This window comes from Felis catus, chromosome E2 (genome assembly GCF_018350175.1).
Source record: "Felis catus isolate Fca126 chromosome E2, F.catus_Fca126_mat1.0, whole genome shotgun sequence".
NCBI lineage: Eukaryota > Metazoa > Chordata > Mammalia > Carnivora > Felidae > Felis > Felis catus.
The window spans coordinates 23415935-23430188 of record NC_058382.1 but is presented as its reverse complement, the minus strand read 5'-3'; the positions used below and the strand labels follow the sequence as shown (position 1 = coordinate 23430188).

Here is a 14254-nt window from a genome sequence, read left to right as displayed (position 1 = left end):
CTCAACATGTCCCAAACCCAGCACTTTATTCTGCCTCATACCTAAATGACTTCATCCAGGAGCATTCCATCTCACTAAGTGCCACAATCTCCCAATACAATGACCAGGCTAAATCTCAGTGTTGGCCTTTGCTTCCATGCTGCTCTATTCCATTAGAAGCACACCAATATCACATGCACAATTTCTATCCAATCCAACCACTTCCATTGCTCTGACTGGTGGCTCATCCTGCCTCAACTGGATGACTGCAGTGGCCTGGACTCTGCTATCTCTGCCTCCTAAATTGTGACCCTGGGGTGTAATATGTAAACTGCAGCCAGATATCTCTTCAGACAACCTCTGGATAAAGGCCACACTAGCACCAGATGCAGCAGTAACTCTAGGCTGGTGCTCTCCAAAGGCTGGTCCAGCTCAGCAGAATCACCCAATTCTTACTAAAATGCTGGTTCTCAGGCTCTGAGTGTAACTCTCCAAGTCAGAGTTGCTAAGGAAATGCCCTAGGGATTGTCACTTAATGAGCTCCCAGATGATTTTTATGCACACTAATTGTTGGGAACTATTAAAGATTCTGACAGATCAGGAGGAAGTTTCTTGGAGGGCATGGGCTGAGAGCTGCCCTGGGTCCCTATAACTGTGGAATGGAGCTAAAATCTAAGGTCCGGGATGAGGATGAGAAGTAGCTGAGGATCAGAAGCCCAGCATCAAACACCTGGTTTGGCCACTTCCTAGATATGGGGTCTCAGGCTATGGGATCCTACTCTGGAGCCCCAAGTTATTTAGTCATAGAATGAGATAATGACACGTGCCTGGTAGAGCTTTTGTGAGGATTAATTCCTCTGTAGTTTACCCAGCACTTAGCACAGATGCTAAATGTGTCACCAATGTGGGATTTTATGGTAATTAGTGACATATCTTCCTGAAAACATCAGTTATTTTCTGGTTGATGGGTTCATATAACTTAGAGGCCAAATAGGGCTCCCCTTATGGAATGTTTATCTTATTCTCAGATAGCATTATTCTCGTTACCCACTACACTCTCTCCTTTCTCTCTCTCTCTCTTTCTCTCTCTCTCTTCCTCTCTTTATCCCCCCCACCACACACCACATTTCATTAATATTCCTGGTACTATCCTTTTTCTATCTTAGTGCCCTTCACTGACTTATCCACAAGGAGTTCTTTTGCCTCCACTCTGTCTTTTGAATAATAGCTCAAACCTCAACTTGTCTTCTCTCTCCTCCATGAAGCTTTCTAACATTAGCCTGTGGTTTCTCCATCCAGGGAGTGTCAGTACACCCTCCCCAGGACTTGTTGCCAACTCTGCTCCCTCACTGGACAGGGAAGCCCTAAAAAGCATATCCTTGCCTTAGTCCCTTTTAGGCTCCCACAAGCCCAGTGCCATTCTGGCCCAGAAGAGGGTCTTGGCAAGTGTCTGATGGGTGAACAAAGAACTACTTTTTCTGCTTCCATCTCTCCCACTCAATTAGAGAATAGAGAAAATCCTATCTTCTCCTTTACAGGGCTTCCTAACTGCTATAAGTCATGCAGCATAATTAAGAACTTTCTGGCTTAGTTCTATGAAACGAGTTTGCTGTAGATCAGTGCTGAGTTCCAAATAAAAAATATTTATATATTTTTAGGTGAGGAGTGGTATTTCCTTATTTTTCAATTAACTCTTTAAAGTATGATTTACAAATAATATAATGCATTCATTTGAACTGTATAATTCAATGATTTTGACAGATGAAGGCATATTGGAAATTATTGTCACAGTCAACATGCCAAACAATTCCATTGTTTCCCCCAAAGATTCTTCATTTCCTGAAGTATCTCCTATAAATGGCAGAATCAACAGAGACTCTCAGGGGTCACCAGATGAAAGAGGAGGAGCTGGGGTTTGTTTCATGGGTGATACTTTCAGAGAAGGAAAGTATGTGCTCTTGACCCAGTGCCCCATGTGCCACAGGAGCCGGCACTATTACACAACCCTGAAAATGGTGGCCCATGGGCCTCCAGAACCAGTGTAAGACCTAACACTGCCATGTACCCCACTCAGCTGCTACATTGTGCCTGCCCATTGGTAAAGGTCTTTCCCACTAAAGCCAATCTGTTAAATCTAAGAGGTGACTCCTTCTTCAACTGTGGAGACATCAATGCAAGACTACCTGAACATGAAAAATCAGAGAAATATGACACCAATAAGGAAAAAATAAATTTCCTGCAGTTGATCCCAAAGGAATGGAGTCTTACAAATAATCTGACACAAAATTTAAAATAATTGTTTTTAAATAGCTCGGCTCCAGAGAATGATAAGACAAGCAAGCCGGGAGAATATATTTGCAAAAGATACATCTGATAAAGGTCTGTTATCTAAAATAACAAACAACTCTTGGGGCGCCTGGGTGGCTCAGTCGGTTAAGCGTCCGACTTCGGCTCAGGTCATAATCTCGCGGTTTGAGTTCGAACCCCGCGTCAGGCTCTGTGCTGACAGCTCAGAGCCTGGAAACTGCTTCATATTCTGTGTCTCCCTCTCTCTCTCTGCCCCTCCCCTGCTCTATTATCATATGATCCAGTCCTTGTGGTCCTTGGTATTTGCCCAAATAAGTTGAAATCTTATATCTACACGAAAGCCTACACACCATGTTTATAGCAAATTTATTTATAATTGTCAAGACTTAGAAACAACCAAGACATCTTCTGATAGGTGAATGGATATATAAATGTCTATATATCCAGACAATGAAATATTATTCAGCACCAAAAAGAAGTGAGCTATTAAGCCACAGAAAAACATGGAAGACATTTAAATGCATATTACTAAGTGAAAAAAGCCAAACTGAGAAGGCTATATAGTGTATAATTACAACTATATAACATCCTGGGAAAGGACAAACTATGGAGACAATAAGAAAATCAGTGGCTGCCAGGGGCTAGAAGTGGGGAAGGGAAGGGGCGCCTGGGTGGCTCAGTCGGTTGAGTGTCCGAGTTGGGCTCAGGTCATGATCTCACAGTTGTGAGTTTGAGCCCTGCGTTGGCTCTGTGCTGACAGCTCAGAGCCTGGAGCCTGCTTTGGATTCTGTGTCTCCCTCTCTCTCTGCCCCTCCCCAACTCACATTCTGTCTCTCTCTCCTTCAAAAATAAATAAACATTAAAAAAAAGAAGTGGGGAAGGGAAGAAGGTAAATAGAAAACAGAGGAATTTTAGGGAAGTGAAAATACTCTGTATATTATAATGATGTTTGTATGCCATTATATATTTATCCAAACCCTTTGAATGAATGTAAACACTAAACATGAAACTTAAGGTAAACTATGGACACTGAGTGGTTACAGTGTGTCAACATAAGTTCATCCTTGGTACCAAATGGACCATTCTGATGAGCGATTTTTGTTTTATTCAAAAATTTTAAGTTTATTTATTTATTTATAGCGAGAGAGAAACAGAGAGAGAGGTGAGGAGCAGAAAGAGGGAGAGAGAGAATCCAAATCTCAAGCAGGCTCTGTGCTGTCAATGCAGAGCCCAAGGTGGGGTTGATCCCACAAACCATGATATTATGACCTGGGCTAAAATCAAGAGTTGGATGTTTAACCAAGTGAGCCACCCAGGCACCCCACGAGTGGTTTTTAATGGGGGGTGCTATGCATATATATGGGGGCAAGGGTTATATGGGAAATCTGTCTACATTCTTCTCAATTTTGTTGTAAAATTAAAACTATTATAAAAAATTAAGTCTTGGAAAAAAAGAAGAAAAAGAATCCCATAAACTGAGAAAATACAGATAGGTAAGTAAATGAGATCAGGAAAATTATACATGAAAATAATGAAAAGTTCAACAAGAGATAGAAATCATTAAAAAAAGGAACCAAAGAGAAATTCTAGAGCTGAAGAATCTAATAAATGAAATTTTTAAAATGCAATAAAGAGCTTCAAAGCAAACTTGATCAAGCAGAAGAAAGAATCAACAAAGATAGTTGAAATTTTCCAGAGGAGAACAAAGAAGGAAAAAGAGTGAAAAGGGGCTAAGATGAGATACTCTTGGATGAACCAACACAACATTATGAGATTTCCAGAAAAAGAAGAGCTAAAAAGCAGCAGAAAGCTTTTTAAAGAAAGAATGACTGAAAACTTCCCAAATCTGTGGAAGGAAATATATCCAGATTCAAGAAGTCTAAAGATCCCAAATAGGGATGAGCATAAAGAGGTCTACACTGAGACACTGCATAAAATTGACAGAAGTCAAAGAATTTTTAAAACAGCAAGATAAAAGTGACCCACCAGATATAAGGGAATACCATAAGACTATCAGTGGATTCCTCAGGAGAAACTAGTAGGGCTGGAGAGAGTGGGAGTGTTGCATCCACACGACTCCTGAAACAATGCTACGGGCACCAGTGACAGTCACACCAAAGTTTATTGCAATGAGAAGCAAGGCCGACCGATCAGGACCGACACTCTTGATCAGAGTGCGGCCCCGAACAGCCAGCATATAGAGATTTTATAGCCCCAAACACATTGTCTTAGCACGTGGGAACAACATAAAGGAACAAGTTCCAGGATGTGGGTGTTTATTCTAGACATTCTGTCATTAAGCCGCAACTGGTTGACCTTCTTGACCCTGCATCTGGCGCCACTTCTTCCCCTATCTCTTAATCCCTTGAGCAATGAAGCATTACTTACAGAAGCAGAACAAAGCGGTTAAGCTACAGTTTAACCCTAAACTACAATTTAACCTTACATTCCCTTTGTCTTGTTAATGAATCAATCCCTTGATTCATTATTAGGGACTAAGGGGACATAATTGGATCTAATCATCATAATTTTTACTTCACCAACTCGTCTCTTGACATACTGTACTACCCAATTGATAATGCACAGGCTGATAATTAACCCAAGAAGTAACAATAGCAGTGGCCCAGCTATGGCAGCGAGCAATGATGTGAGCCAGGGGGACCAAGAGAACAAGCTTTGGTACCAATTATTGTTGGCCTGTCTGGCCTGTTCTCTAGCTCTAAGGTTATCTCTGACCAGGCTGAGAGTGTCTCAGATTACTCCAGAATCACTGCCATAAAAACAGCATGTTTCCCTGAGGGCCACACAAAGGCCTCCCTCCTTCATGAAGAGTAAATCAAGTCCTCTTCTGTTTTGCAACACAACCTCAGCTAAAGAATTCACCTGTTGTTCTAGCTGAGAGATTGAAGTTTCTAAGTAGCCTACGTTTAGGTCTACTTGCTTGCTCAAGGTTTTGAAATTTTGGTCTCCTACGATGAGTCCAGCAGTTCTAACAGCTGTGGATCCCGCAATTCCTAGTCCCATCAGAAGTGGAATAAGGATTGGGGCTGCCCTTTTTTTTTCCTGGATTGTCCTTCTAGTAGAAGTAAATGTTCTCTCCCTGCCTCTCTGCTATGTAGGTATATTTGCAGGAGAATATGAATTAGGATACAAATCTCTCGGGTGCTAACTCCAAAGTATGCAGCTGCAATGCAGGGGGTAATTCCTGATGAACAAGCAAACCAGGCTCCAGTAGGGGCTTGGCATGCTATATCTTGGGTGCTATCGGTATCTGAACTACTTGGAACGTACACTCTGCACAAGAGTTTTTGTAAGGGGAGGTCTGCCAATTATATTCTTGGGACACTATGCACCAACCCTGCCCTTGGAGGTCTTCTAGGGTTAAAACTGGTTGCAAACCCCAAGGGCACAATGACATGCTCGGATTTTGCAATTTTATGACATGCTTTTCTATGTCTTGTCCAATGCTAGCATTTGTAGCCACTCCCACATAATATGGGGGTTTAGGGTTTAAACACAGCCAACAATCTTGTACAATCTCGGTGCGAAATGAATTCAGCGAGGCATACATAGAATTTACCACATCTAACCAACGCGTCTCAGGGGAGAATGGGTTTTGGAGGTGACTTGTAGTCGGTAATTCTGACTTTGTGGGGGCACCTGATTGCAGGGTAGGTGGGGAAGGGACAGTCAGAAGGAGCGGGGGGGGGGGGATAAAATCATGTCTTGTTTGGCCCTATTGGATTGGGTGGAGTTTTTCTCTTAATCCTCTGTATAGTAAAGGAAGTGACCTTATCAATTCCTGAAGTGTACATCCAGAGACCGCAAGTGTGTCCGGTGTCCCAAAAGGAGGAGAAAGTACTGGAACTAGAAACCTTTTTTAAACATACTTTTGTTGGGTTACAGGTTCTTGGGGTCTCACATTGGGGTTTCAGGGTTCTAAGGAGAGTAATTAGAGGGTCAAGTCCCTGTCCTGCTAGCCAAGGGGCTAGCGTTTCACAACCCCACTTGGCGCAGTGGTATTAGTGGTCCTGTTCCAGCTGTTCCTTTACATCATCTTCTAGCCTCGCTAGGATAGGTGGAGTCTGCCAAATAAAATTTCATAAGGGGAAAATCCCTTGACAAATGGAGTACAATGCACTGGCAAAAGGGTAAAAGGCAGAACATCAACCCAATTTTCGCCCATCTCAAGGGACAATTTGGTTAAGGTCTCTTTTAGGGTCTGATTCATCCTTTCTACTTGACCGGAGCTCTGGGGTCTATATGTGCAATGTAATTTCCAATCTATTCCCAATGCCTGGGCTAGACCCTGTGATACCTGTGCTGTGAAGTCCGGGCCATTGTCCCTTCCTATGCTCAGAGGCAGCCCAAATCTAGGAATTATTTCATTTAATAATTTCTTAACTGTCACCTGAGCCATTTCTGATTTAGTGGGGAACGCTTCAACCCACCTGGAGGTGTCTACAAAAACGAGCAGGTATTTGTATCCGTATTTCCCTGGTTTAATTTTACTAAAATCTACTTCCCAAAACCTGCCTGGCTCAGTTCCTCTATCTCTTTTAGCTTCCAAAACCTTCTTATTTTCACCCTGACTTACTTGGGCACAGCTTACACGTCTTTCAACTATCTCCTCTATCTCTTTTCCTAGCCCTTGTGCCCTGAACTTTTTCTGCACCAATTCCGCCATCTTTGTTTTTCCCAGATGAGTCCCTTGGTGGAGCTGATGCACCATGCATCGCCAGAGTGCTGCGGGTAAGAATATCTTACATTCAGGATCCTGAAACCACTTTTGTCCTGGTATCATACTTCCCCCTTTTCTTGAAACCCACTCCAAATCTTCAGGAGTGTAACTGGGCTCCAGCAGAAGCAAGGGGTCTATCAAGATTGGTAGTGCCAAAGTACTTTTAGTTAGGGCATCTTCTCGGGCTGCCATGTCAGCAAGGCAGTTTCCAACTTCCTCTAAGGTCACCTTTTTGATGTCCCAGGCAGTGAATGATCACGAGTCTTGCAGGCTCCCAGATGGCTGCTAGAAGGTCTAGATTTTCAGCTTTATTTTTGATGGCCTTGCCTTCTGCCGTGAGGAGGCCGCACTCTTGATAAATGGATCCGTGCACATGCGCAGTTGCAAAGGCATAGAGGCTGTCCGTATAAATATTAACTGACTTGTTTTTTCCAAGTTTCAGGGCTTTAGTTAGCACGATGAACTCTGCGCTCTGGGCTGATGTTCCCTGGGGGAAGGGTCTGTTGCCATAAAACCTTGCTGTTGTTATGCCCAGAATTCGTGATCCCCAAAGACCACTAGGGAGCCGAGTCCGATGCAAAAGCAAAGAGCCTTTATTCGAGCTAGCTCGAGCTCAATTCCCTACCTGCACCGATGCAGCGGTGAGATACTAGGGAAAGAGAGCGAGTTTCAAAAGGACAAAGGTTTTATTGGGGCCTGGGGGCAGTTGGTGAGGTAATGGCTATGGCCTCAGCCGATTGGCTGGGGAGGGGTCCTGGGGAAGGGTCCGGCAGGTGAGGGAGGGTTTACTCGAGGGGAGGAGGTGTGGTCAAGGTGAAGGACACAGAACAAGATGGAGTCAAGGGGAGGAGGTGTGGTCAAGGTGAAGGACACAGAACAAGATGGAGTCAAGGGGAGGAGGTGTGGTCAAGGTGAAGGACACAGAACAAGATGGAGTCGGCTGGCGTAGGCCCGCCCTTTCACTGTCTGTTGTAATTGCAGGGCCGGCATGCCTTTGCCCTTGAAACACAAAACTACTGCCGCCTGAAAACGTGTTGATATCAGGGTCCCAAAAGGGAATGTCCATGAGATCGGAGGGGAGGGATGAGACCATCACTAAGGTTTCTGGACAAGAGTGCAGAGGGGGACCTAGTCCTTTGGGCAGCAAAGTAGCTAGGTTTAAGGCTGCAGGGGCACAAAAACGTATCCGGGGCTGGTCGAGCAGCAATGCCTGATACTGGGTAATCCGAGCATTTGACAGCCACCATTCTGGGGGAACCCGCAGTAAAGCCTCCACTTCATGCGGCCCCATAACAGACAATGTCTGCCCCAGGGTTAGTTTATCTGCGTCTTTGACTAGTAGTGCGGTGGTAGCAATTTGTCAAATGCATGTGGGCCACCCAGAAGCAACTGGGTCCAGCCTTTTGGATAAATAGGCCACTGGTTAGCGCCAAGGTCCCAGGCTCTGAGTCAGAACTCCCTTGGCTATCCCCCCTTTTTCAGCTACAAACAAATGGAATGGCTTAGTGGGATCTGGCAGGGCCAAGGCTGGTGGGGTCATGAGAGCATCTCATAAGGCTTGACAGGCTTTAGTTTGAGTCTCTTCCCATGTGAAGGACTCCAGAGATCCCTTAAGAGTGGCATACAAGGGGGCTGCCACGTTCAGCAAAGCCAGGTATCCACAGTCTGCAGTAGTCTGCCACCCAAAGGAACTCGCAGACTTGTTTGCGAGTTTCAGTCTGAGAAATATCAAGTATAGCATGAATTCTTTGTTCACTGAGATAGCGCTTACCTTTTTTAATATTGTAACATTAAATAGATGACCATAGTGCGACAGATTTGCGCTTTTTTGGCTGACACTCGGTACCCCAGTTTTTGTAGAAGATATTTAAGAGTCCTTTGGTGGCTCTCAGACATTCTGAATGAGAGGGGGCCGCCAGCAAGATACCATCAACATACTGCAACAGAGTTACCTGCGGTTTGGAGATTCAAAATGGTTCTAAATCCTGGTGCAAGGCTTCATTAAAAAAAAGTAGTAGAATTTTTGAATCCCTGGGGGAGTCGCGTCCAGGTGAGCTGTCCGGCTTTTCCCTCTTCAGGATGGGTCCATTCAAATGCAAACAGTGGCTGGCTTTGTGGGGCCAGCGGGATGGCAAAGAAGGCATCTCTTAAGTCTAGAACTGTATAATACACCTGAGAAGGGGGAAGCAAACTAAGGAGAGTATAAGGGTTGGGTACAGTGGGATGAATGTCCATTACCCTGACGTTTACTGCTCTCAGGTCCTGAACTGGCGAGAAATTGGATGAGTTAGGCTTCTGGACAGGGAGAAGTGGAGTGTTCCATGGAGACTTGCATGGGATCAAAATGACCGAGTCGCGCAAACGCTTGATGTGAAAGGCGATGCCCCGCCTAGCCTCCCGGGACATAGGATATTGTTTCAGTCTTACTGGAAGCACGGACGCCTTAAGTTCCACTATTATCGGAGCTTGATGAATCTCCAGCCCAGGTGGATTGGTCTCAGCCCATACCAGGGGAAAGTGCACCTGGAGGCTTTTAAGGAGAGGATCGACTGTATGGACACTTTCATTGGGCACTGGAGTGAGCAGGCCCTCTTCCCCAAGTGGCACAGTCACCATGACTTGTTGGGCCATCCTGGCCAACTTTAACATGCATACCCCCTTCAGTGAATCTCAAAGAAGTTAGTTTATGCAATAGGTCCCTACGTAGTAATCCAGGGTAGGGGCATTCAGGCATGATTAAGAAAAAATGTGTAACAATCTTGCAGCCCAAATCCACTTTTCATTCATTGGTCCATTTACAAGTCTGAGACCCTGTACCAAGGTTGCTCCTCACCGGGTGGGTCCAGGATCCTATTTTAGAACGGAAAAGTTTGCCCCGGTATCCACCAAGAAAGTCTTAGGCTGGCCCCCTATATTAACAGTAACCAATGGCTCAGAAGGGGCCACCAAGCCATGGCCCCATCAGTCGGAATCGACTTCCATGATAGATGCCTGGTGTGACCAAGTTTTGCGCTGGGCTAAGTCGGGGCAATCTTTTTTCCAGTGTCCCTCTTGCTTGCAATATGCACATTGGTTTTTTCCTAGTGGCGCTTTAATCTTTTGTTTGTCTTTTTTCTCTTGCCCAGACTGAAAATCTAGTCACTTTGGGTCCCTTTTCTTCACAGGCATCCAGGACGTCTGCTACCACCTTAGTCATCTTTTTCTGTTTGTCTTTCTTCCTGAGAGTCTCTGTTGTTAAAGACTTTTTGGGCAATTTCAACTAGTTCAGATAAATTTTTTCCTTCAAACCCATCTAATTTTTGTAATTTCTTTCAAATGTCTGAGGCTGCCTGTGAGACAAAGGCCAGGTTTAATGCCCTTCTATTTTCAGGTGCCTCAGGGTCTACAGGGGTAGAGGTATGGTACGCCTCCATGAGCCTCTCTAAGAAAGCTGAGGGACTCTCCTCAATTTCTTGAACTACTTCAGTTACCTTAGACATGTTTGTGGGCCAGTGGGCGGCTGCTCGGAGACCTCCCAGTAGAGTCTGGTGAAATAGGGTCAATGATCGCCTACTGTGAGGAGTGTTTGGGTCCCAATCTTCAGGGTGCGAGGAAGGAAAGACTTCCTCGAGTAAGGCGGGATCCTCATTGGTTACCCGTTTGGCCCCATCACCAGTTTCCAGGCCTCACGACAGGTCTAATCCCATTCCTCAGTAGTGAAGAGAACCTGCAAGAGCTGCTGGCAGTCATCCCAAGTTGGCTGATGGGTCACAAATATAGTTTCAAGGAGAGAAATTAATGCTTGTGGTTTTTCTGAGAACGGGGGGTTTTGAAGCTTCCAATTATAAAGGTCGCTAGTGGAAAAGGGTACATAAGTCATAAAGGGTCAGACATCACCCTGCAGAGGTGGCCCTGGCCGAAGGGGTAGGGCAGCAGGAGAGGGATGGAAGGAGGTTCCTGACTGGGTGTGAGATGGGCTCAGGGGAGTATCCTGACTTAGGCTTGCCTCCTGGTCTGAAGCATCCTGACCCATATTCTCCAGGTGAGAACTATAGGGCGGCAAGGGGTAAGTTTCTTCTTCCTCCTCTGGTGCCAATTGTAGAGGGGGTGGCCGCTTAGTCCTGTCAAGACTCAGATTTTGAGCTTCAAGTGGATGGCCAGTGAGCAGCACATCCTGTACCTTAGGGAGGCGAGGGGGAAGGAAAGGTTTTAGCCAATCTGGATGGTTTTGATGAGGGTTCTCCATGCCTCAATATATGGGACTTGGTTCGTGCCTGGAATAGACAATAGCATGAACGTTATGTACCAAAGTCAGGTCAAAGGACCCCTGCAGAGGGTATTCGACCTGAAAGCTGGTCCATTCTACCTCACAGGGAGTTCAAAGGACAAGCTTCTTGACGTGGAAGCCAAAAACTGAGGCAGCTCTCCTATAGTCCTAGAAATGGGTTAGTATGAGAGCCAGAGGGGTGGGGGTACTGTGATTTTGACCCATGACAAAGATAGGCAAAACTGACAAGGACACACAATCAACAGGAAGAAAACAATTAAGACACGAAGAGAACACAAGTTCGAGATCTTGAGGCCAGTAGGCCGTGGCAGCCACCTGAAAATAGGATCTTTTTTGACAAAAAAAAAAAAATCAAACCAAATGGGGTCCACCGGTGTCCCATTAGGAGCCCTTACTCTGGGCCTATAGCTGTGTCCAGCAGACCCTCTTGAGTCATTCAAATGGCACACCCCAAGAATTCCTTACCTCTCCCAATCCCGAGCCTCCTCCCAGGGGTTGGTGGAGCAATCCGAGGAAAGGGCCCTGTTCAGACCTTTAACTTTCCTGGCCAATGCACCAAATGTTGCATCCACATGACTCCTGAAACAGAATGCTACGGGCACCAGTGACAGTCACAGCAAAGTTTATTGCAATGAGAGGCAAGGCCGACCGATCGGGACCGACACTCTTGATCAGAGTGAGGCCCCAAACAGCCAGCGTGTAGAGTTTTTACAGCCCCAACCACATTGTCTTAGCACATGGGAACAACATAAAGGAACAAGTTCCAGGATGTGGGTGTTTATTCTAGACATTCTGTCATTAAGTCGCAACCGGTTGACCTTCTCGACCCTGCGTCTGGTGCCACTTCTGGAGGACATATTCAAAGTACTGAAGGGAAAAACTGTCAGCCATGAATACTAAACACTATTCTTTAAAAAGAATAAAGCCTTTCCAGACAAACACAAACTGAGGAAGCTCATAATCACTAGACCTTTCTTAAAAGAAACACTTCAGGAATTTCTTCAAATTGAAACAAAAATATGCTAAACAGCAACATGAAACCATAAATCTCACCGGTAAAGGTAAATATACAAACACAGAATAATGTAGCACTGTGATGATGGTATGTGAGTTACTTTTAACTCGAATAAAAAAGGTAAAAGAAAAAAAGTCATAATACACAATATAAAAAGAAGTAAACTCTGACTGGCAGGTGAGGGTGAAAGTGTAGCTTGGGAAGGCAATTGAAATTAAGTTGCTATAGGAGCACCTGGGTCACTCAGTCTGACTTCAGCTCCAGTCATGATCTTGTGGTTGGTGAGTTCCAGTCCTGTGTCAGGTTCTGTGCTGCCAGCTCAGAGCATGGAACTCGCTTTGGATTCTGTGTCTCCCTCTCTCTCAGCCCCTCCCCCACTCATGCTCAGTCTCTGTCTCTCAGAAATGAATAAATGTTTAAAAAATATATTATGAAATTAAGTTGTCATCAACTTAAAATAGGTGGTTATAACTACAAGATATTTTATGCAATCTTTAAGGTAAACACAAAGAAAAAGAAACTATAAGCACAAAAAGTAGAAAAGAATCAAAGTACCTCACTACAGAGTGAGACAGAATCCCTGAATGAGTTTTAAAAAGAGGAAAGATCCAGCCACATACTGTCTACTAATGAATCATTTTAGATTTAAGAGCACACATAGGATGAAAATGAAGGGACGAAAAAATATTCCATGATATATTCCATGATAACCAAAAAAGAAGAGGTTATATTTATATCAGACAAAACAGACTTTAAGTCCAAACTGTCTGTAGAGACAATGAAGGCCATTCTATAATGATAAAAAGGGTCAATTTAACAGGAGTATGTAATAATTATAAATACATACACACCGAACATCAGAGTACCTGAATATGTAAAGCAAATAATGACAAGTCAGAAAGAAGAAAATGACAGCAATGTAATAGCAGTAGGAGACTTTAATACCACAAGTTAAATAACAGATAGAATATCCACAGAGAAAATCAATAAAGAAACAACTGAATAACCCTAACATATACAGAATTTCCACCCAACATAAGAATACACATTCTTCTCAAGCATACACAGAAGTTTCTCCAGGAAATAATGCATGTTAGGTCACAAAACAAATCTTAGGAATTCAAGAAAATTGAAAACATTCCAAATACCTTTTCTGAGCACAATAGAAAGAAACTAGAAATCAAAAAGAGTCAAAGAGGAAAACAAAAGGGAATTTAAAATATATCTCAAGACAAATGAAAACAAAAATACAACATACCAGGACACATGGGATAGGATGCAACAAAAGCAGTAATAAGAAGGAAGTTTATAGTGATAAATACCCATGTTAAAAAAAGAAGAAATATCTCATAAACAACCCTACGCTTCAAGGAATTAGAAAACAGGAACAAACTATGCCCAATGTTAGTGGGAGGAAGGAAATAATAAATATTAAAGCAGAAATAATAGAGAATAGAACAATAGAAAAATCAACAAAACTAAGAGTTGGCTTTTGGAAAAAATCACCAAAATTGGCAATTACTTTGATAGATTAAGAAAAAGGAAAGAACACTAAAATAAATAAAATCAGAAATTAAAGGGAGATATTATAACACATACTTCATATATAAAAAGTATAAAAATTGTCATGGACAATTATATATCAATAAATTGTATAACCTAGAATGGATGGATAAATATCTAGAAATATATGCCCTCTCAAAACTGAATAAAGAAGAAATAGAGGGGCACCTGGGTGGCTCAGTAGGTTAAGTGTTCGACTTCGACTCAGGTCATGATCTCACGGTTTGTGAGTTCGAGCCCTGCATCAGGCTCTGGGCTGACAGCTCAGAGCCTGGAGCCTGCTTCGGATTCTGTGTCTCCCCCTCTCTCTGCCCCTCCCATGCTCATGCTCTGTCTCTCTCTCTCAATAATAAATAAACGTTAAAAAAATAATAAACAAGAA

The 14254-nt window shown here is 43.7% G+C and overlaps 1 protein-coding gene across 1 annotated transcript in view; it reads right to left on the bottom strand.

The window, feature by feature from the left end:
- The window catches only part of LOC123382218, a gene marked incomplete at its 3' end in the record, with an annotated part of 40191 nt that extends 30533 nt beyond the window's left edge, over nt 1-9658 (bottom strand). The window contains 3 exon segments of the mRNA XM_045045853.1: nt 6884-7032; nt 8874-8979; nt 9266-9658. Coding sequence (XP_044901788.1) covers nt 6884-7032; nt 8874-8979; nt 9266-9658 — 648 coding nt within the window.
- Nucleotides 9659-14254: the final 4596 nt, after the last annotated feature.